At 48.3% G+C, this 21903-nt stretch overlaps 9 protein-coding genes across 9 annotated transcripts; 2 read left to right on the top strand and 7 right to left on the bottom strand.

Moving 5' to 3' along the window:
• Positions 1–515: 515 nt before the first annotated feature.
• N7520_010878 (NuA4 histone acetyltransferase complex catalytic subunit ESA1) lies at positions 516–2413 on the bottom strand (the record flags this gene model as incomplete). The annotated part of the gene is made up of 6 exons (XM_057144811.1): positions 516–674; positions 754–1919; positions 1992–2026; positions 2080–2144; positions 2209–2236; positions 2331–2413. 6 exons carry the CDS (start codon positions 2411–2413, stop codon positions 516–518), a joined length of 1536 nt encoding a protein of 511 aa, XP_056990565.1.
• A 622-nt stretch (positions 2414–3035) lies between these two features.
• Positions 3036–4244, bottom strand: N7520_010877 (mRNA guanylyltransferase; the record flags this gene model as incomplete). The annotated part of the gene is made up of 1 exon (XM_057144810.1): positions 3036–4244. One exon carries the CDS (start codon positions 4242–4244, stop codon positions 3036–3038), a length of 1209 nt encoding a protein of 402 aa, XP_056990564.1.
• A 680-nt stretch (positions 4245–4924) lies between these two features.
• N7520_010876 (deubiquitination module subunit SGF73) lies at positions 4925–6433 on the bottom strand (the record flags this gene model as incomplete). The annotated part of the gene is made up of 4 exons (XM_057144809.1): positions 4925–5328; positions 5478–6119; positions 6178–6291; positions 6406–6433. The coding sequence occupies 4 exons, from the start codon at positions 6431–6433 to the stop codon at positions 4925–4927; spliced, it is 1188 nt and encodes a 395-aa protein (XP_056990563.1).
• Positions 6434–6812: 379 nt separating this feature from the next.
• Positions 6813–8763, bottom strand: N7520_010875 (putative beta-ketoacyl synthase (Cem1); the record flags this gene model as incomplete). The annotated part of the gene is made up of 8 exons (XM_057144808.1): positions 6813–6977; positions 7032–7400; positions 7450–7716; positions 7764–7850; positions 7903–7974; positions 8030–8137; positions 8203–8369; positions 8712–8763. 8 exons carry the CDS (start codon positions 8761–8763, stop codon positions 6813–6815), a joined length of 1287 nt encoding a protein of 428 aa, XP_056990562.1.
• Positions 8764–9066: 303 nt separating this feature from the next.
• Positions 9067–10404, top strand: N7520_010874 (agmatinase; the record flags this gene model as incomplete). Its single annotated transcript, XM_057144807.1, has 2 exons — positions 9067–9198; positions 9271–10404. 2 exons carry the CDS (start codon positions 9067–9069, stop codon positions 10402–10404), a joined length of 1266 nt encoding a protein of 421 aa, XP_056990561.1.
• Positions 10405–11367: 963 nt separating this feature from the next.
• On the bottom strand, positions 11368–12230 carry cdc42 (Rho family GTPase CDC42; the record flags this gene model as incomplete). The annotated part of the gene is made up of 4 exons (XM_057144806.1): positions 11368–11430; positions 11531–11909; positions 12023–12142; positions 12211–12230. 4 exons carry the CDS (start codon positions 12228–12230, stop codon positions 11368–11370), a joined length of 582 nt encoding a protein of 193 aa, XP_056990560.1.
• Positions 12231–14869: 2639 nt separating this feature from the next.
• Positions 14870–16915, bottom strand: mirC (siderochrome-iron transporter MirC; the record flags this gene model as incomplete). Its single annotated transcript, XM_057144805.1, has 5 exons — positions 14870–14956; positions 15010–15671; positions 15722–16459; positions 16512–16642; positions 16695–16915. The coding sequence occupies 5 exons, from the start codon at positions 16913–16915 to the stop codon at positions 14870–14872; spliced, it is 1839 nt and encodes a 612-aa protein (XP_056990559.1).
• Positions 16916–18435: 1520 nt separating this feature from the next.
• On the bottom strand, positions 18436–19032 carry N7520_010871 (uncharacterized protein; the record flags this gene model as incomplete). Its single annotated transcript, XM_057144804.1, has 1 exon — positions 18436–19032. One exon carries the CDS (start codon positions 19030–19032, stop codon positions 18436–18438), a length of 597 nt encoding a protein of 198 aa, XP_056990558.1.
• Positions 19033–20512: 1480 nt separating this feature from the next.
• On the top strand, positions 20513–20736 carry N7520_010870 (uncharacterized protein; the record flags this gene model as incomplete). The annotated part of the gene is made up of 2 exons (XM_057144803.1): positions 20513–20569; positions 20590–20736. 2 exons carry the CDS (start codon positions 20513–20515, stop codon positions 20734–20736), a joined length of 204 nt encoding a protein of 67 aa, XP_056990557.1.
• Positions 20737–21903: the final 1167 nt, after the last annotated feature.

The raw sequence follows: 21903 nt of genomic DNA, 5'->3' as shown, positions 1-21903 counted from the left end.
CGGTGTTCTTTACCTTTTTCGGTGACGGAAACGGGTATCCATTTCCATGAGCAAACCCCTTTGCGGGAAATGAGCTTCTTGCGACTACGTCTGTCGAGAAAATCGTCTTTTAAATCGGGGTGCGAATGGTGGAACTCCTCTCGTGTATCTTATCTGCTCCCAATCTCTCCCAAGATGTTACTTCGACTCTTACCCACGCACTTGTTTTCCCATACTACCAAGATTACCCATGGGCCGGGTTGTGTTTTGTATCATGCAGCCATAGCAATTGACTTTCTCAAAGTCGAGTTCTACCTCCATTTTGTTTCGCAAAACCACTATTATAGATACATTGCCAGACCCGAGAAAAGTCCAGCTTGTCATAGGAAAGAGATACCCAACCAAAACGCCACCTTAATCACCCAAACACCATTAAAAAATCCCATCTCCTGGTCATGCATATCATTACCACCACCTAACACCGCCTGGAATCCCTGATAGAAGTAGCAAAATCCTCGAGTCGATGTTTGCGCTTCTTACCAGTTCCAGGTCCGACTGGAGGCAGTGAACACCGGAGGCTTCCACTGTAGACGAGCGGGGTCGATCCTTCGAGCACCTTTCACCTTTTCTTTTTCCAGGCGCTTATTGTGTTCTCCAACGGCGTAGTCCGTAAGTACAATGACCCAGTTTCCTTTCTAGAGCGAAGTTAGCATTCAGCCGAGCAAGAAAAGAACCAAGACGGAAGATTGAGGGGAATTTAGATAGAAAACGCACATGGTATCGAAGCATATTGAAGACAACCAAAGTCTCGTGCACATCCTTCTCGGTCATAGCGGTAAGAACGGCCAGTTCATTTTCACTCATAGCCTCGCGACCCGGCTCAATCAAGAGTTCAACAAGTGTCTCACGCCAGTACTGACGATAACCGAGAAGACCTAGATCACTGAGTGGTTTTTCGGGAGATCCGAGCTTGTTTTCACGCTTGCTAAGCTCGTAGCTGAAGGAGATCAACAGCCGACCGAAACCACGGCGCTGGTACTGCGGGAGCGTTAGGATACAGGCCAGATTGTAGCCCTCGGCAGAGTCTTTTTCCTTGGAGAAGTAGCCGACGAGATGGCATCCTGTTTCGTCGCGAGTGCACATGCAGTAGAACATGAAAGGGTCGACGTCGTAGTAGAGAGTCTTGTGATCGAGGAACAACTTGCTGAGAAGACATAGGTTTCGGCACCAGGTGCGTTGTCGACGACCGTCGACCTCGAAGAAAGAGATGTTGTCATCACGGTAGATCTCGTTACCGGGGGGGTGGACGAGGGTGCATTTTGCGCGATGACGCTCAAAAGAACGCTGGTTGTCGAAGTAGCTGAGGCAGAACTCGTCAATGTAGACCAAGTCTACATCTGAGAAGGAATCTGGATACGGTGAAAAGTACCAGGGTTCGATGTCGTACTTGCCCATTTGAAGACGGGTCAGGTTGCGGACTCGGTGGATCTCAGTTGGGTTTTGTGTCATACTACCGCTGGTGCGGAGTCGCTCGATCTCTTCTCCGCGGGAGATGACCTCACCAGAGACTGTCTTAACCTCGTCTTCCTTGAGATCTTGGGCGTCTGTCATATCTACATCCTCTGAATCCACCGCTTTGGGTGTATCAGCGGCGGATGCCGCCTCCGATGGGAATAGAGATGCATCGCCGGGTGTCTGGACATCAATGTTCTCTTTTCCACCAGCCTTTGATGGCCGGTGACTCTTGTCAATATTGAGGTTTTTGCCACCCAGAGCATCTGGTGTCCCGGAGACTTCACGGCTATCAGCACGGGGGCGTTTCTGGACATTCTTGCTGGGGGCAGCCTTGTTTGCGGCGCCAGACTTTTTCTTCTCCGACTTCTCTGGCTGAGGCCACTCAACCTCACAGGAGAGATCAATACGAGAGGCATGAATCCACTCTGTGATATTTCATTAGTATTTCGCATTTTCCATGACAAGTGAGCACCCGTTCGGGACTGGAATTAACATACCGTCAAGACGCTTGTTGAAATCAACATAATGTACACTATCGTTCCCATTAGTCTATTTGACTCAGATGTGTACTTTGGTTTCACATACTAGAATGACGGCCCATCTTTGCGTTGCCTAATAGACAGAATTTCGGCTTTGCGAAGCTCACCATCCTGTAGTCGCGGTCAATATCATATCACGTGACATGGCACCAGAGTCTGCACCGAGGCGACTCACCTTCTGCACCATAGCCTTCACACCGATCCTATCGCACCAGTCAGTATATGCGACCGAGAAAATTTGAGTTTGAAGGCTGGAAAACAATTTATGCTTCCATTTCACCTTGTGGGTAGACTTACCTGATAGTGTTGAGGGTAGCGAACCCCTTCTCGACGGGATCGGGCGTCCCCGTCGCCTCACCGTGGGAGTCCCGGACGCCCATAGTGGTCAGCTGTATGCCGGTGTGGGCTCAGTCTGGCTGGTGAATTTGATGAGTTCAATGCGATACTCGATGGAGTGAGGTTGATGGTCGTGGCGAGGAGGCGGATCGATGATAGAGATTAAGTAAGCGGGAGCCGCATCGGGTCATCCATGGATCAGGAACAAGTATGATCTTGTTACTCTTGCTTCTGTGGAGATAATTTACTTCAAATTTTGCACAAATGTCTCTAGTGAAGCCTCTGCTATAGTGTGAAGTGGAAAGACTTGGACCAGAAAAGGTGAGCTCCAGCCCTACTCTCATACTCCCTCAGGAACATCCAACTAGAAATACTACAACCATGCCATCGTCTGACCCCGCAAGGCTAATGGGGAAAGCCATTCCTATGTACAGGGCTTCTCGAGATATAGTTCATGAATGTAAGGATGAACCTTCAACTTGCTTTCCTTAACTTTTTATCTTTAGCTTGTTTATCAATGGACTCCTATAAAGAGAAAACAAATGCCAACATCTCCAGTACAACCTTCATGTCTCCCAACTTCAATGAGAATCCAACGCCAGACACCTTGCAAACTAGAAGTCCAAGGGTAAAGAAAAAATGCGGGAAGGTTTTGTCTTTTAATCATTATTCTTCGAATTTCCGCTTCATACCACCTCCATTCATGGGTGGCCCTCCACCCATACCCGCTTGTCGCTTTTTCCAGGCAGCTTTAATAGCTGGCGCCAGACGAATAAGATCATCTTCTGTGACGCGGTCCTCAATACTCTCCAAGACCTTCTCGACAGTTGAAATATGATTTGCATCGTTCTTATCATCACGCAGGCGATGGAAGCGCCAACGGGCGTTCTCATCTTTGTAGCATTCCACAATAGCATCATCTAACGGGACACGCATGGCTTTCAAATCCTCCCATTCTGCGGGTGTGACATACATCTCGGCGAAATGGCGGTATTCACCCGCGTTTAGCATAGCGAAGAGGTGGAAGATTGGGATGGCGTCGTAGTCGGGGTAAGGTTCTGAGATACCTTCCGCTTCGTCGTCGGTATCTGGTTCAAGAATTGGAAACTCGAGACGCACGCGGAAATCAATTGTATTTTCGGCCGGGGGCTTCCACTTGAGGATATGCTCGTCTGTGCCAATACGATATGGTGTGCTTCGGCATGTGAAGATGAGGCCGTCATTTCCGTGAATTTGTTTCACCGCTGGGATGATCTCGCGGAACATCATCTCAATGCCGTAGCTGACCTGTGTGGACTTGTCTTCGACAGCGAAAGCGCGGTGCTGTTTTTCCTCGGGGAATTTGCGGTACATCGCATTATATGGTTTTAGGACCTTCTCTTTGAAGTATGCGAGTCGCTTGTCGAGTGTGCGGTGCATCAGACTCTGTCCATCAAGCACAAGGCAATCAAAGACCAGGTATTTGAGTTGTTGGGAGCCGTCCTCGTAGATGTCATTGACCAGCTCGCCGTCTACTAATGTATCAACGTGGTATGATTGGAAGGTATCATCGTTTGGCAACGGGAAGTGTAGGCCTGGTACGAAGCGATAGTCGTTCTTGCGATCGATCAGGTAGTGAATTTCCGGTGACTCGGACTCGGGATCGCCGCGCGCAAAATACATCAGGCACCGGATGCCGTCTGTCTTCTCACAAACATAGTAATCTTCTTTTTGGAGCTCCACCAAATGTTTTGCAGAAAAGCTGACAGGTTGTGCGCCGGGGAAATTGAGGTTGGTACGTCCGAGGAGTTGGGCGACTTCGCGACGGAATTGGTCTGCTAGGTCGTGCTCGGCTTTGATGCCTATTGCATCGAGGTCAGGAACGGAGTGACTCATTGTGAGCTGTCGAGTCAAACGTAAGTATCAGCTGTGGTCGTTTATTTGCGACGGTTCTGTGGCAATCCCGGGGCTGCGAAGGCTGCTGGCATCAAGGTGGGAGCACGAGGAAACTAGGAAGCTCAATGCGACTTGTAGAGGTAGGTGACCGGCACGCGCACCACACAGTTGATGTAAGTGTGGGGTTTATCACACGTGACGATTGGGTAAAGAGCTCAAATGAGCATTAAAGATAGGCTTGCATCGCGGATTGTGTCAAAGACATGATCGACAGAGCTGGATAGATGTCTTTCGACACCTCAGGCTCCAAATATCACATAATCAACGCACCAGTTGATCCTGGCATGTACAACTACACAGATCAGACTATACTTATAAAGTCATAATTAAGCTCAAAATGAGCATCAAATGTTCATTGAGGTTATTATTTGCGAGTTTTTCACGCCAGTAACCGGGGTATCATGTCATCACTGAATCAAAAACAAAAAAAGCAACCTGTTCCTTACCATCCATGGTCAGGGACATCAAAATGAGGGCAAATGACAAACAAACCAGGGTATGCACAGGTTCTTGTGTCTTGTGCCTTGAACGCCAAAATCTGCATCGGGGAATCGCGTAAGGCTGAGGCCTGGAAAACAAACATTGACGGAGATAGTCATTAAATCATCACTTGGTGCTGTTCAAGACGCAACACCAACAGGTGTTTTCCGCACACCTTGGACGGGGGTCTTTCTCGATCCATCCACAGACATGGAACCATCACCAGGGTCAGCATTGGGGATCAGGGGGGAAGATGAATCCATCTCGGGGTCGAATGGTTGGAATAGGCTTCCACCAAACAAAGGCTGGCTGTCATCAGTGGAGAAAAGACCCCCACCTCTCCCACCAATCGCGTGTAGCATTTGTTCTTTGATGCGGACATATCGGTATTTCGTGCTCGAGGTTATGAGGGTATGTTCAGCGAGGGGCTTGGGGTTGGAACGGGCAATGGCGGCCATGACCTGATCTCTCTCTTCGTCCGAATCAACCGGACCGTTCGTATCAACTTCGTCTTGGAGCGGGGCATTGGCATCGATCGCGGCTTCTGTAACAACAAATAAAAAGATCACAGTCAATCATCTGGGTCATACTGTGAGTCCGTAGGGGGAGTGAGGAGCTTCTTGCAAGCCTTCTTGGGTGGCTTCTTCGGGGTTTTCTTGAGGGGTTTCTTTAAAATAGAACGAGATGACATACTCTGCTGGCGAGCCTGATTCTTCTTCTGATATTGCTGAAGTAGCATATCATATGGAAGAGATCGGCCGGGGACGGCGCGCTTGGCGCCCATCGAATGACTCTTGCAAGTGAGAGAACGAGCGCACTGCGCACCGTTGGGCAAGGTCACACCACACTGCTTCTCAACATCAACAGGACCCTTAGGCTTGGCAGTCTTAGCCTTGGGCTCATCCTTCTTTTTCTTTTTCTTGGGCTCCTTGTTATCATCCTCATCTGCCTTTCGCTTCTTGCCCTTCTTGGTCCCGTCCTCGGTGCCCTTGACAGCGCTCTTCTTGGCACTCTTTTGTCCCTTCATTGCGTCTTCACCAAAGTCGACCTTGTCACGGATATCGTCGTCGTCTTTGCCGTCCGTGACCTTGGCCCTATTCGCTGCGTCACGAGCTTCCTTCTTCTTGCGGGCCTTCTCTTGCTTTGCCTTCAGGCAACCACGAATATGCTCTGGGGCGGACGATTTCAAAATGGGCCGTTTGCAATGCTTGCAGATAACAGTTTCGAGCAGATCTTCCTCGCGCGGTCTACCAGTCGGGAAAGACATGGCAAGCTTGTCGTCTAACTTCGGCAGAGGGGATGTAGGTGAAGAGTCAACTGGTCCATCCTTCGTATCTGTAGCAGTACTTGTCAGCTCAAGAAGCTGGGATCATTGTATCCGATCAGATTGTACCGTCTGCCTTCTTTTTGGTCGAGGCCTTGGAGGTCTTTTTCACCTTCATCTTGCCGGGCTTCGTATCCTTCTCCGTGAACTTGTAGCCCGAGGCATCCACCAAGCTTCCAGAAGCTATTCTCACACGGCACAATTAGTACATGTCATTTGTATGCATCTGCGACCGGCTTATTTGCAGTTCGAGGCGCGGGTGCTTGTTTGTCACGCTCGCAAAGCGGGTGCGCTTACCTCGACCGGAGTCGCCGTTCGTCGCCATTGTGAGCGCGGATGTGGAGTGTTCCAGACACGGTAATTCGCGCTATGTTTTTTTCAGTAGTTTCGGGGTCTTCGAGTTGGATACTGTCAGGGGTTTTGTGTTCATATAGGACTCTTGAGATGGAAGGACGGGCTGGGGCTCCGCATTTGGATAAAGTCACGTGAATCCCCATTCACTACTCAGCGACGCAGCATATGGAGTCGCATGCACTGTATTTTGATTGAATTGGGTTCTACTAATGCCTAGCTAATCATCTGACAGTTAATACTGATGGAATATTACATTGGGGAAAAGTCACCTATTGTGTGCTATAGGATCCCCACCTCCGTCATACTTCAAGATTACGATATCGTACATGTCAAGCCCGTTCTGTCCAAAGTTATTTTTCATGCCTTGCAAAGCAAAGACTGCTGTTCGTCCCCCCAAAACCAAAGCTATTTGTCAAAGCCACATTGATCTGTCTTGATTGTGCATGATTCGGGGCATAGTTGCAGTCAAACCCATCAGCAAGACGATCTAAATTGATAGTAGGCGGCATAACATTCTACTCTAGTTAGCATATCAATCCAACAACAACATGAGCTTATACAATACGCACATCCTGAATTGCAAGAGTAGTGAAGACCGCTTCAACAGCGCCGGCGCCGCCAAGAAGGTGACCAATTGCGCCCTTTGTACTGCTAATATTCACATCTTCCGCCTTTTGCTTGCCCTCTGGACCTAAAAGAAGGGACTTTATAGCTGCATTCTCAGCTGCATCTCCCACAACAGTGGAAGTCGCATGGGCATTAACGTAGTCGACTGCTGAGGGGGGTAATTGAGCCTGTTTGAGAGCCTTTTTCATGGCCATGAATGCACCCTCGCCGTTCTCTTTCGGTGCTGTCATGTGGTGTGCATCACTGGAGCAGCCATATCCTCTAAGTTCTGCATAGATATGTGCGCCTCGTGCGCGGGCATGTTCCAGTTCCTAAGCTTGTTTAGCGATGAAAGATAGTCAGAACAGCCATGGGGCATACCTCTAGGATGAGTACACCGGCACCTTCGCCAACAACAAACCCTTTTCGATCAGCATCAAATGGCCGCGACGCCTTCTCCGGATTATCGTTGAAGTCAGTGGCTAGACTTCGAGCCCGGGCAAAGCCACCAACGGCAAGAGGATGAATGCATGATTCGGCTCCACCAGCGACCATTACATCGGCATCTCCGCATGCAATGAATCTTGCTGCGTCGCCGATTGAATGAGCACCGGTAGTACAAGCAGTTGTCGCAGCATGATTTGGTCCCTTGGAATAATTAGCAAAGCACACCGTGTACTTGACTTGTTACATACCATAAATCCATACTTCATTGAAATGTGGCCAGCACCAAGGTTGATCAACAACTTTGGCACAAAGAGCGGGTTTACTTTTTTATAGCCCTGAGATCCGTCAGCGGCAAGTTTGTATGTCTGTTCGCAACATCAAACTTACGCCCTTTTCATATGCGACAACAGTGTTGTAAATCTCATCAAAATTGCCAATTCCAGATCCAAGACAGACTCCCTAACACAAATCAATTTGAATCCCAATCAAAGCCTAATCTGAAGGGCTCCCTTACTGTTGCTTCTCTCTGCTCGAACTCAGTCGGCTTCCAGCCCGCATCTTGAAGAGCCTCTTCCGTGGCAGCCATAGCATACTGGGCAAACATGGCCATTCTGCGCTCATCCTACACACTATCAGTATAAAAGACATCAAATAGAATCACAAGGATAGTCTTGTTTCAAGACTTACACCACGACTCAACCATTCAGAAGCCGTCCACCCGCCATCCTCTCGACTCCCCTCTGGCACAACAGCAGCAATCTGACACGGCTGTTCCGCAAAGCGCTCATCTCGATGATTCACATTCACAATACCACAATGGCCATCCAGCAAGCGCTTCCAGGTCCGCCGAAAACCTACAGTATAAGCAGGTTAGCTCATCCACAAATGAACATCAACTTGCCGATCACTCCAATCACATCTGCACCCCAGATCAAGTAGACTGTTTACTGCAGGCCGAAAATGCGGTCTCAAGTCCGCTGGGCCAAGCATTTGACGTGCCGTCATTGGCTGTCAGGACCTTCCCCTTCCAGCCTGTGGAGTCGCGCCCACCAGATTTTGTCGCGCGCAAGTCCGGGGCAGCAGTAAAGACCCTCTAGCACACCGAAGAGTACCCAATATTCCATTGGACTCAATTAACAATTTATTGCATTTTCCCGGACTCGTAATAAAGCAGAGAAGAAAAGCAAAATACGTACCAACTCCCAAAGGTGTCACGGCACCTAAACCCGTAACGACAACACGACGCATGGCATCCCGCTGCTCAGATCAGATCAAAGGTAGTTACTGCCGAAGAAGTTGGAGAAGAATACCTAGTAAGTCAAGCCAAGAAGGGAAGGTCTGCACGACTCTGGTTCCACCGATTGGCGGGCGGAGAGAGGCGGGGCGCTATCTGCTCGTCTTTCCTTCTTAGATGATTAGATAATTAGATAAAGCTCTCTGATTTAGGAAGTTCCGCGGAGATTCTGGTAGAAATAAAAGCGATTTCTATATCGGTTTTCCTCTTCTTTTTCTTTTTCTTTCTTTAACTACTGGGATCTAGCAATTTTTCACATGCCTGCCTTGAAGTCCTTGTTGAGCGTGCTAGCGCTGGCCGGTACTGCGGTATCTTGTGCCCACCACGGTGATAGCGAAGTTGTGCCCGAACATGAGCGCGCGGAATTACTCAAGAAATGGGATCAGGAGGTATGTCAAATCAAACTACACCGCACAGCATAACCCAATTGCACAGCCAATGTCTAACATTATATAATCCAGTGGTCCTTCTCCGGCATTGCCAGCTTCGCCCATCTCCGCCCCGTTAAGTGCCTAGTCGAGCCCTCGGAGCAGTATGATATCGCAATCATTGGCGCCCCCTTCGACACAGCCGTAAGCTACCGACCAGGTGCTCGGTTTGGTCCCCGCGCTATCCGCGCAGCCAGCGCACGCCAAATGTCCGGTACGAGCTACAACACGCGTGCGGGTATTAACCCGTATCAGTCGTGGGCGAAGATTACCGACTGCGGCGATATCCCGATTACGCCATTCGACAACGGTCTTGCCGAGCGCCAGATGTATGAAGCGTTCCTGGAGCTCGGATCGCGGAAGGTGGTGAACCAGGCTCCGAAGGGTGGTGATAGCATTGGTGCTGGACATCCCAAGCTGGTGACCCTTGGTGGTGACCACAGTGTTGCTTTGCCTGCTCTGCGTGCTCTGCATAAGATCTACCAGAAGCCGATTACGGTTCTGCACTTTGATGCGCATCTTGATACGTGGAATCCTGTGCGGTATAGTGCGTACTGGCAGTCTGAGCAGACGCAGTTTAACCATGGAAGTTTCTTCCACAAGGCTAGTCGGGAGGGATTGATTTGTAACTCGACTTCTGCACATGCTGGTTTGCGGACACGATTGACTGGTGTTGATGATGGGGATTATACCAACCCCGGTCCTGAGCAGGGATTCATTCGTATTCATGCGGATGATATCGATGAGCTTGGTCCTATGGGTATTGTGGAGACTATTATGCAGCGCACTGGTCTTGATCCTGAGCAGCCGGTTTATCTGTCTGTTGATATTGATGTTCTGGATCCGTCGACTGCGCCTGGTACTGGTACCCCCGAGCCTGGTGGTTGGACTACGCGCGAGTTCATTCGTATTCTCCGCGGGTTGGAGAAGTTGAATCTGGTTGGTGCCGATATTGTCGAGGTCTCGCCTGCGTATGATAATAAGGGTGAGACTACCGCTCTGGCTGCGGCGCAAGTCGCATTTGAGATCATTACCAGCATGGTCAAGTCTGGTGTCAAGGAAGAATTGGGTGGCTGGTATGGACGCCAGGACCTTGAGGACACCAAGGATGCCGAGATCGAGGTCGAGGTCGAGGCAGAGTCTGAGGTTGGCAAGGATGAGCTGTAAATTGGCGCAGTATTTAGATACGAGAAATATGCCGTATGTAGACGATGAATGAATGCCCATGTCATGCCAATGTCCAAATGGTAGTAACTATCTTATTTCTAACCGGGAACCAGTCATGTCGATCTATAAGCCCATCTACAACCACCCCTAGCGCAAAGAATCATCAGAGAATTGTCATTGGGCTGTTCACTGTCTGCGACGTTCTAAGGTTCAAGATAATTTTGCGCAATTCAGAAGCATGGGCGCGAAGGATAAGACCAGGCAGATGACAATAAAGAGAGATTCGTATGAGAAAAAAAATCAGAACGGTAGAGGAAACGTAAAAAATGAAACGCGTGCGACTCGATTTCGCGGGAGAAAGTTGCAGCAAGCTCATATTCATATTTCCGAGCAAGGTCGAGGGAAGAATCGAGTAACAGTGACGGAAATCCATCAACCCAAAAGACACGACGCCCTGTCCAACGCCGATAGACGATGAAAAAAAGTTGCAAGTGGAAGGATAGAATGGAAGATCGGAAAAATCGGAGGTACACGAAAAGCGGAAGGGAAGTTCGAAACTCGTGGTCGCTGTAGGTCGTGAAGGAGAGGAAGTAGAAATGGAGGGCGAAGCTATGGTGGGATCAATAGCCGCATAGCCATGAGAAAGGAACTAAAGAGAGGACGATCGCGACCAGAGCATGACCGGGTTGAAGTCGAGCAAACGGAAGTCACAAGCTGGAAATCATGAAGGGTCATTGAAAAAGTAACACTTCACGTAACGCTAGCCCATAACATAGATCCGATTTTGCAGTGGATATCCCAGTGAAAGTCCCAGCCAAATAGCCCTCCCAACATGAAAGAGAAGAAAACAAAGAAAACAAAACAGATTCATTCCATCGTATCTGTGGTTTCTGTCGCAAAACGACGAGCCGTCATGGTAACCCGTCTCGCAGAAACCACCCTGTGAAAACTGTCTATGATTGCTCACAGCAGGAGGCAACCCCGAGATTTCTTCTTAGGGGCAGGCTCCAGGGCAGCAACAATAGCCTAGGTCAAAGTTAGCAGTGAGCGATATATCAAGGCAAGGATGAAATAGGGAGGAATATCCCCCCCTATCCTGCCACAAAAATCGCAAGATTTATCCTACCTCGTCAAAAACATCCTTCAACTTGTACTGTGTCAAAGCAGAGCACTCGACGTATTTCACAGCACCAAGCTCCTTGGCCATCCGGTCGCCATCCTCCTTACGAATGGGTTGCATCTTCTGGCGGGCCAACTTCTCACGCACGTTGGCATCATCGCGCAAATCAGTCTGCGTACCAACGATAAGGCAAGGAACACCGGGACAGTGATGGTGAACTTCAGGGAACCACTTTTCGCGAACGTTCTCGAACGAGGCGGGCGAAGTCACGGAGAAGCAAACGAGGAAAACGTCGGTCTGGGGGTACGACAACGGGCGCAGACGATCGTAATCTTCCTGACCGGCGGTATCGAAGAGACCAAGAGTGTAAGGTTCATCGCCGATCCTATCAAAATATCGCGTAACGTTAGAATTTCAGGAGTTCACTTTTTTTTCCGCAGCTTATTGCCAGCTTATTCCCGTATATCACCATGAGGGGGGAGATCGACAAAAACTTACATCACAGTCACGGCATAGTTGTCAAAGACGGTGGGAACATATTCCGAAGGAAACTTGTTGGTTGTGTACGAGATGAGCAGACATGTCTTTCCGACAGCACCGTCCCCCACCACGACACACCTAGAGGTCGGGGTTAGTCTAAGAAACCGAAAGAGGGGGCGCGGGCGCCTCTCGGCAGGGGGATTTACTTGATTGTAGCGACAACCATTTTTGTGAGCACCGGTGAACCAGGGTGATGGTAATTAAGAAAAACGGAAGAATGGAGAAATGGGGAGAATGAGGGGGGAGGAAAAGGCGGACTGTGGGAGACAAAAAGGGAGGGAGAGAGAGCAGCTGTGGTCTGGATTGAATGGGGCAACCCGCAGAGCAGATGGAGTCTAGACAGGTGCTAGTTCTTATGAGATACGCGGCCTGTACCATTTCTTTCAATGTGGTATCTTTGATGGTAGGTTTGATAATTAATTATAAATAGCATTTCACTACTATTCTTCACTTTTTTAAAAGAATCACTAATGACTACAGACCTCAGTTGAACTGCGATAGCTGGTACGGCAAATACGGGTCGAGGGTCACGCCAAGAAACGGTATCAAAGAAAGTCCTCGATGTCACGGCCACCCGCTGTCGGCTAAGCGCTGTCCACAAAATGGGACTGTACCAATTTGACATGTCCTTCATTTAAAGTTGATTTAATTCTAATTCATGTAAAATAATACGAATGTAACAGATAACACTGACTCACCCTATGGAACAAGCTGGATACAGTACAAAACCAACTTGATTTGGAACTAGCATTAATTACCTCAGCATAACTAGCTCCATTGACCACCCGCAGCTATGCATTACTAGTGAAGCTACCGGAGTATTTCTCCAAATCTGAATTCTATGCAAACCCAAATTATATCACTTAGGAACTTATAAACCATAACCCTTTATTTATCCAATAACAAATAGAGTACTCCATCCAATCCCCAACTTGCATATTTCCCCATGCATACACAAAGCCCACTCAAGCCCCAGGCTCTAAAAAAGCCACCACCCAATTTTTGATTGCTGTACCGCTCCGAAACGGTATGCCCCCTCAAAGAAAATCCCCAGACACGCTAACCTCAATTCTGTTGTCCACACCGCCCCTGTCATTTGAATCGTCTCGGATTTTCGGCAATCACCTGCACACCGATAGATAACGTCAATTTTCGATGGAAAGCTTTGAGTTGGGTAGCTAGTAGATCAGGATCAGGCTCAGGTATAGCCCTATGCTATTTACAGTAGCTAAGGATAAGCCTACATATGCACAACGCACAGTAGTATCGTACTCAAAGCATTGTTCTTATGCAGTACCTCCCCGGTAACCCTTAAATCGAGATTAGCTCCAAGCTTCGTCTTGGCACGGGTCGGCCCTGTTATGCACCTGTATGTCAGGGGTGACTGGACCAAAGTTTCCAATATGGTCATATGAACTGTGGAGGTCAAAAATTTGATTCCTTATCACTTGGGCAAGTGGCAAAAGGGTTGGGAAATACGCAACGGTGCCATGAAGTTTTCGGTAGATTACCATATCCTATGATAATTTTGGGAAAAAACAAAAAGAAATGCGCCGACGGGGACTCGAACCCCGGTCTGCCGCTTGGAAGGCGGCAATGATAACCCCTACACTATCGGCGCTGTTGATGTAATACTATCAGGTTATTAGATATAGATACAAAGCGAAATTCGCTGAAAACAATAGAGTTTAATATATACATGACGTGACGTTTTCCAAAGTTGACGCAAATATTAGCGGGACATTCTCAGATCAAACCTATGTTATTTAGTTCAGTACCTAGGTGGCTCTAGTATCTTGAGATCTAATTTTTCAGCTCATCGTTGTTGGGTAAAAGACTCGGTGACGCTTGAAGATGGACGGTGCACCAAAATATATATCACATATCGTCCCGCTACCTACTACTAGGTAATTGTAGAACTCCCATGTAAACGACTTTGAAACACCATACATTATTTGTTTCAAGGTTAGAATCCTTCACTCGCCTATCATCTCCAGGTTCTGCCTGCCATTGATTTACATGAGAATTAGATTCTTATCAATCCACGACTAGTAGCCGCGCCCAAATTGAGGAAACGAAAATTGCCGTACATATTGAAAGTAATAATTATCGGGCCCCAACGGGCTGACCCTAACATTAAGTTTGATGGCACCCACAAGGCTATCAATTTCCTCAACATGTTGTCCAACACCTGAGCGATCAGTACCACTGATCTCCATATAAAAAAATGGGGAGAGGGTAATGGCTGATCGATGCACCTGCCCATGAATCCTACTTATATACGAGGACATGATGAATGCCAAGGTGGTTGGATTGATAGATGAAGTTCAGAATCATAAATCAAAGATGGAATATGGAACTTCAAATGGTGATTGAGAATGGAGGATGGAGGAATAAGATGAAGAGTGAGGTATTTATAGGCGGGGCGAAGAGTAAGGGGTGTTCCAAATCACTCACCTAGAACCTATCACAAATATCGTCCTTAGACGATACGGCTCAATTTTGACTTGATCAAACTGGCATGATCAATTATTTCATTTGAAAACACCTAAAGTCCAACGAACCAGGTTCATTCTCGAACACTTGTCTATTTCTAATCAACGCCAGATGCAAATGAATCGAAATGATTCACGTCAAGATGATATGGAATTCCAATATGAAAACAAACGCCGGCTTGCTGAGGTTGTTCAATGCAGTGGAACGAGTCCATGAGAATGACGATATATCCAAGGGCAAGAAAATAAATAACAGGTCATACGGTCGTAGCTTTCGTGGACATGGCTAGCCATGCACAGGGACATAATCCTAGATTCGTTTATGATGTGGGTCATCGGTATCAGCTTCAATCTCAGGTGGAGTCTCGGCTCCATCGCTATGGCTACTAGGGCTCATCTTCGACGTGTCAGTCATCTGTTTAGATAATCCACATCATTGGGAGTGCTTACCTTGTCCAGCTTGTAGTCCACCATAACAAGACTCAGTGGGATAAGTGGCAGCGTCACAATGATGGCGAGTGTTAGGAGGCGGTTCATGGTTTCCTGGTAGGCGCGATTGATGGCTATGCGAGTTGGAGATCCCACGGGGTACTCCAGGGCTGTTGTCAGCTTGCCGAATATCTCGCCAGCGTGGGACTTGGTCTCCTCAGGTAAGTACTGCATGAGCTTCTGAGGAATCATATGAGTCCAGACGGCTCCGGATATGGCGGCGCCGACGGCACCGCCCATTTCCATGGAGGTGAGGAACATTGCGGTGGCTGCGGCAACTTCCTGGTGGCTTGCAGACGCCTGGACGCCGAGTTGGACAGGAACGTTGAGCAAACCACCACCGCAGCCTACGAGAACTTGGGTGCCCAGAACTTGTAAGTGGGAGGCACCTTCTTGGCGGCACATCAGCATCAATGCAAGGCCAGTCATATAGATAACGCAGCCAATGGTTACAAAGATCCGGTACCGGCGGGTATATTTGATGAGAAGTGATACGGTGAATGCTGCAATGGTCGAGGTGAATGCGAAGGTCTGCGTGACACGACCAGCGGTGGCCACGTCGTAATTCTGAACGACCTGAAGGTAGGAGTAAAGGTATGGTTGAACGGAAAAATAAAAAGCCACTAAAACTGATGAGCCGTGAAATTGTCCTGCGGTGATGTATCAGACTCACTGAAGTACCAAAATGCCAAGGCACAACCAGCAAGGGCGGTCCGTTGTTTGAGTAGATGAAGAGAAAGCAGAGGTTTGGGCGCTAATTTCTTGGATGATTCATACAATGGGGTAGCAACCAAGCAGAGAACACCAACGACCATCATGACAATGATACTAGGGGACTTCCATCCATTTTTGGAGCTGGCCGCCAGGGTCAGAGGTACCAAAAGTAAGGTGACCGCCGCAGATAACAGTGTCAGTCCACCAACATCCAGGTCGTACCACGTTCGTCGAATAGCGCTAAATATGCCTCTCCGACGTCTCGCCTTTGTCGGCTTAATTAAATTCAATCGCTGAGCCTTGCGTTGATTCAAAAGCAGCGAGAGGGCTAGAGGCAGAAAAGCAGCAGGCAAGATAATTGCCCACATACCGTAGCCCCAGCGCCATGATGAGGACTGAAGCACAGCCCCTGCAATGGTCGGCCCCAGCCAAACAGTTATCAAAAACGGAAACTCCGGGAGGAGAGCCAGAAATGCACGATTCAGAAGGTCACTGCTATCAGCGATGAAAACTTGCTGTAGGATCTGCAGACCCGTTGAGCCAGCAGAATAGAATATCTGTGCCGAGGCATAAGTTTGTACGTTGGTGGACGCGGCCATTTGAATATAGCCCAGAATATATATAATGATACTGAGACAGAAGGCCTCAAAGCGACCGAACACATCGGCAACCTTTGCCATGGGTGGCTTGATCACCGCTAAAGGCAGTTAGCGGCCCGTTCGCAGGTAGTCATATCAACTGATACATACCGTTGACTACATTCTGTATCACAAGAACAGTGGAAATCAATGAATGCTTGCTAAAAGCACTGGTAGCATACGCCGACAATGACATGACCGTCTGGCCCTCCAGGGACGTGCAGAATGCCATGAGGAATATACTTTGTGCCAAGTCAGCAAGGTCACTGGGTTTGGCTGCAAGCCACAACGAACCTGACGTAGGCGATCATTAAAGATCTGGTTGTCCAAGTCATATTTATCGCCTCGATTTTCCGTACACCTTCCTGTGCTTCGCCCATAGTCGAGACATCGCTGGGATCGCCCTCGGTCTCGTAGCCATCCTGCAGCAACTGATCCCGTTCATAGTCCATACTCGGTATTTCCTGTGGTATAGCACCGTAGGAAGGACCGTCGCGCGCGTCGAGAAGTGGCATGACCACCGAATAAAGAAATCAAGATAAACCGACTCGGGCCATACGCTTAATCAAAGCTTTGGATGGAAGAAACCATACACACAGAGGCGGCGATCTCGATAAGAATCAAACAATGAGTAACCGCACAACCATTTAAAGGGGAGTCCAAGCAACATAGGAAGCGAGGGGCGTATCACACAAAAGGGGATGGTAATCCTGCTTTGACTAAACACCGCTTGGGCACCGGCTGAGTTGGGGCCGACCTGAGCCAGTCAGATCCGAGGGGGAAAATGGAAAACACGACAGCAAATCAAGTCGATCAGGGGGGTTAAGCCAGCCCAAAAGAAATGGGGACAAAAAAAGTCACACCAAGTTTCAAAATCAAATCAAATCAAACCAAATATGGAGCACTCGGCGCAAAGGAGCAAGAGCAGGCAAGCGCGGTAATCGATTATATGGCCATAGATGGTTACCAAGCCCGGAATCCACTTGGAGTAAATCAGGAGGGTAGATCCGCCTGTATGACTCTTTTTTTCTTTCTTTTTGAAGGAAAGAGGGGCAAATGTAAGGGACAAGAGGTCAGCAGGGAAGAACAATGTTCATCTCCCATGAGTAGCACGGCGGGATAAGACCGAGTCACGATCGTCGGTCGCACTTATGCACGTTGATGGGGTTTTGGCGCAGCTGAGGAAGATGAGAGGTGCGGTCCAAGTTCAACAGACCCCGGCATTCCGGCAGATTATGCACCTAGACAATTTGAGTCAAGGAGATAATCGAATTAGGCAGTTGAGACGAATAAGAAAAAAAATAACGATTGCTAATGATGCAGAAAGTAGTGGAAACCTGGCGGAAAAGCGGAAAAAAAGAAAGTGGATCATGGCACGTCAGGCACTAACTGGGAGTCAAAGCGGGGGAAATCATCCAGGAATAAGAAGATTGAACATTCAAGGGGATGTGATAAGACCAAAATTGGAGCCTCTCATATCAGATATGATTGATCGATAAGATGTAACTGCTGGGTTCGTCGGAAGGAACCGCTTTTGGCGCTGATGCATCCCTGGTCTGCAGCTGTGGGGCCTTGAATGTGCAGATTATAGGCAAAAGTCCAATTCAATATGGACAACATAAGTATCATCATCGTCAATCTTGGTGATAGCAGAGACAGCATGGTAGAGCGCTGTGTGACATTTGCACATGGTGTTTGCATTCTTTTTGCTTACAAGATCCTCATCTGGTGCACGTCACTTGATCCATAGTTGATCACCCGCTGTGGGGGGTACGCCCCGACCATGATCATCTATGCCCCTGGGGCCCGTGCTGTCACAGATCAGTCCAGTTCTTAATACGATCGGCCTGCATCAGGGGTTGACGAGATCCATGAATATATTGTACCCTTGAGAGCCATATGCGGCAACTCTTGAACATACCCATTGAAAAAGATCCTTATATCTCCTGACCCAGGTGCCCAAATTGGAATTAGATTGCAAAGCCTCATGCAAAAAATAAAATAAGATTAATACTTGATCTTCCTTATTTGCTGTCTATTTCTTGTCAAGAACATCAATAACCAAATGCCCAAAATTGACCATCAAATCCCCACCCTCCGTCGACGGCCGCGCCGCGTAAACGCCAACCCAAGTCTCCTTTACATTCTCCTCCTCAAAGATCCAAGTGACCTCACGGATAGGCTGCTTCAGAACCCCCTCCACAAGGTAGATCCACAAACTATTATCCAACTCCCTAACTAGCTCCAGCGTGGCCGATCTGCCACCAGAGGGAACAGGGAGCAAGCTCCAATCCGCCCAGTGATCCTTCGCAACGACACTCACGTGTGGCTTGTTGTGTGTAAGCTCGATGCCTGTCTTCACCCACTTCTGGGATCCGTCAGCCTTATTCAGGATAATGACAAGGCCACCCTGGTCGTATTTTTGTGTCCACTGTGCGTTGACTGCGACACGTGCACGCTTGAAAGACTGCAGGGGAACAGATTGGTAAAGTATTGGGGCGTTGAAGGCGTTGGTAGAGGGGGGTTTGGACCAGATATCTGTGGCAGGGTGAGCTGTCAAGCTGAATTCTGGGGGTGGGGCTTCAGTGCCTGGAACGGCGTCGTTCGAATTGATGATGTGGAATTCTGGCATGGTGAAGATTTGTTTTGGAGATAGGTGTAGGTAGTTAGGAAGATGAGGGGCGAATCTGACTGCTATGTCTCGGTTTTGGGGTTGCCACTCGCTCCCTCGGACAGGACAATGCAGTGAATAAAACCACACGGACTGAATTAATCTCAAAACAGCAGATTCTCTGCGGGATATTCTTTTGTCATATTACAGAGTATTGCGGGCCGGGATGTACTCGAAGCAGACGTTCTGGTTACGTCAGTGACTATGGACATCTCCCCGCTGAGGGGAAACTAACTTCCCGGTATCTCCGACTTCAATTCGGACCATCTGGCACAGATAGGGAGGCTTACACGGTGGTTTAATCTGTATTTCTTAGCCAAACCACAAGTTCTCAAAATAACACTGATACTGTGGACAAGCCTAAGCTCATGGAAATTTCTTTATCTAATGAAAGCTCCGATTCTTGTTATGGAGCTCTTGTGACTGTGGAGCTCAGCATGGGTTGTAAACTCATCGCCACAGTCGCAATACACGGCAGAGGTCTTTCATTTGCGGGCTGAATCCTCCGACCTCTATGCCATGGGCTGAAATACCTCTCGAGGAGGTCTTGATAATGTATACCGAAAGGACACGGGCAAAAGTTCATTCCTGACTTCCGGAACATCCTCTTTCATCGAAGTCGGTTTCTGGACCATAAGGTTCATTCTCTCCAAACTTCCGCTGGCCTTTGCCCCTTCCAGCTTCCCCTTGGCTTACGAAGGTTAGTTAGCGCCCCCATTGCCAGGCACACTAGTTCCAGACGACGTACCCGACCCGTCATCGGCATGATCATCGTCTTCAGAAGTGTCCTAAAGGACGACCATCTCTCGGATAGCAAGGCCAAGTTTCTCCCTTCATAGTGGATTCCTTTAGCTTGGTGCAAGTCATTTTTAGGGCCTTCACGATATGCTGGGGAAACAGGTTGCTTGTCGAACCTTATCAATCAGCAATCGATTGAGTTCTGTTCCCCAATACGCAGATCGTTACCCATAGTAAATAAATCGCAGATGGTGAAAGACAGTCAAACCATGCAGGTTCATGGGTTGGAACATGCCATAATGTACTTTCGTTGCGCAGTGCGGACGTTCCTAGCCCCTAATTTGATCAATCTGTCGCCATCTAGCATCACCCAATGGTTACCATTTGAGTCACCATAACTATATTCATGTAATTGGTGACGAGGGCCGACGGGGCTTCGTACACCCGCCGTATTGAATTGTGGTTCATTGGGAAGGTTTCTTGAGCTTTCATGCGGCCATATTTTGCTCATGTGTCTCGACACCGGCAACAGTATCACTCAGATCAGATTTTGCGACCGACCATAGTCAATATTGTTGTAGCGAGACAGAATTTCGCGATCAAAAAGAGCTTCAAGCTGTCCGTTCACGTCAGTAAAACATGTCTCGATCACCGAGCGGGTCCAATGAAGGACCAGCGCTCGTCAGAAAACCTATGCTGTAATATGGCAATCGACTATGGTCAAGAGCCAAAGAACCGCACCTCAAACGGCCTGGCCAACGTGAGTCTCATATCATGCAGTCGGTCAAACTCTCGACAAACAACTTGAACCGAAATGGTATTGTTGCCGAGCCAGAGGCTCCTGATCAGCACATAGCGGATCTGTCGTGGATTGAGGTCAAAGAATTAACATGGCTTGTCAAAGTACGCGCGAATATGGATGTGTAAACTCTACCTTCCCCTAGATGTTGTGACGGAACTTGACTCCAATCCCAATAGTTGGGGTTCCCTGTGATTTTCCTTTGATGGAGGTGGTTTGGTTGTTAGCCTGATTCCATCGTGTCCACACTTTCGGCTTGTTTCACTCCTACTGAATCCCTGCTCGCTTCCTGTTCTGCACTGTAGTGAAATACCTGCCTCAAGTGGATCATTTTGCACGTCCACGGAGAATAAATGGAACTTTTGAAGTAGTCTTCCAAAACTTGCTGGTGATGTACATGTCTTCATCGAACGCATAATTCTTCATGTCTGCAATTGGAATCACTGGAAGATTCCATGGAAAACCAATGTATATGTCATGGCTCATTTACGCCATGGAAAAGGTAAAGATTCACGATAACAGACACTTGATCCAGGCTGAACTTGCTCCGGGGGTCCAAGGTGGATGGAGCACGAAGAAATTGGAGAGTTGGCGGTTGAGAATACAAAGAAGGATTATGAGACTGGTCAAGTGAAGCCCGCTAGGTTTTCAAGAGGATTTATCTCATCTGAACACAGGAAAGATAGAAAGAGGTGATTGGTGGGAATATGAGAAAGCCAGGAGTCAGGTGAATGGCAAGCAATCTATATCACGTGATATAGCATCGCTGCGAGCTAAAGCAAGCCTCAATGATTGAATATGTGGGCTTGAATCAGTTTTCACTATCCTCATCACATCCATCGTCAAGAATGCCTCTGATGATTAGGAGAACTCTAGAGGTACCGGCAGAGTGAGCATTTAGGTGAGTTGATAAGTGACCCGTGAGCTGCTCCAACTGGCAATTTGTCAACATGAATTGCCGGAACTTCTGCCGACAAATTCAGTAGGCCCAGAGTTTCTTTCCAAATTTACATCTGTCAGCTCAAAATTATCTACTATGTCCGACCACGTCCAAGTACCAGCATGCCACCGTAACACCCACTCGATCTACCCGACGCACAATTCCAAATAATGCGATCTCAATTCCGTATGGACAAAGCAACGCGCCACAGTTCCCACCAGATCAAAAAAAATTGCCGGCCTTCATCCTAAATGAGCTTGAGGGAGTTCATGGCGATCGTGCTAGTTTACCCGAGACGATGACGGGAGCACAGGTGACATTTCCGGGCGAATCAGGAGCACCCTATACGGTCCCT

This window comes from Penicillium odoratum (assembly GCF_028828045.1).
Source record: "Penicillium odoratum strain IBT 22623 chromosome Unknown utg000008l_segment0_segment0, whole genome shotgun sequence".
Taxonomy (NCBI): domain Eukaryota; kingdom Fungi; phylum Ascomycota; class Eurotiomycetes; order Eurotiales; family Aspergillaceae; genus Penicillium; species Penicillium odoratum.
This window is presented reverse-complemented; position numbering and strand designations above follow the sequence as displayed.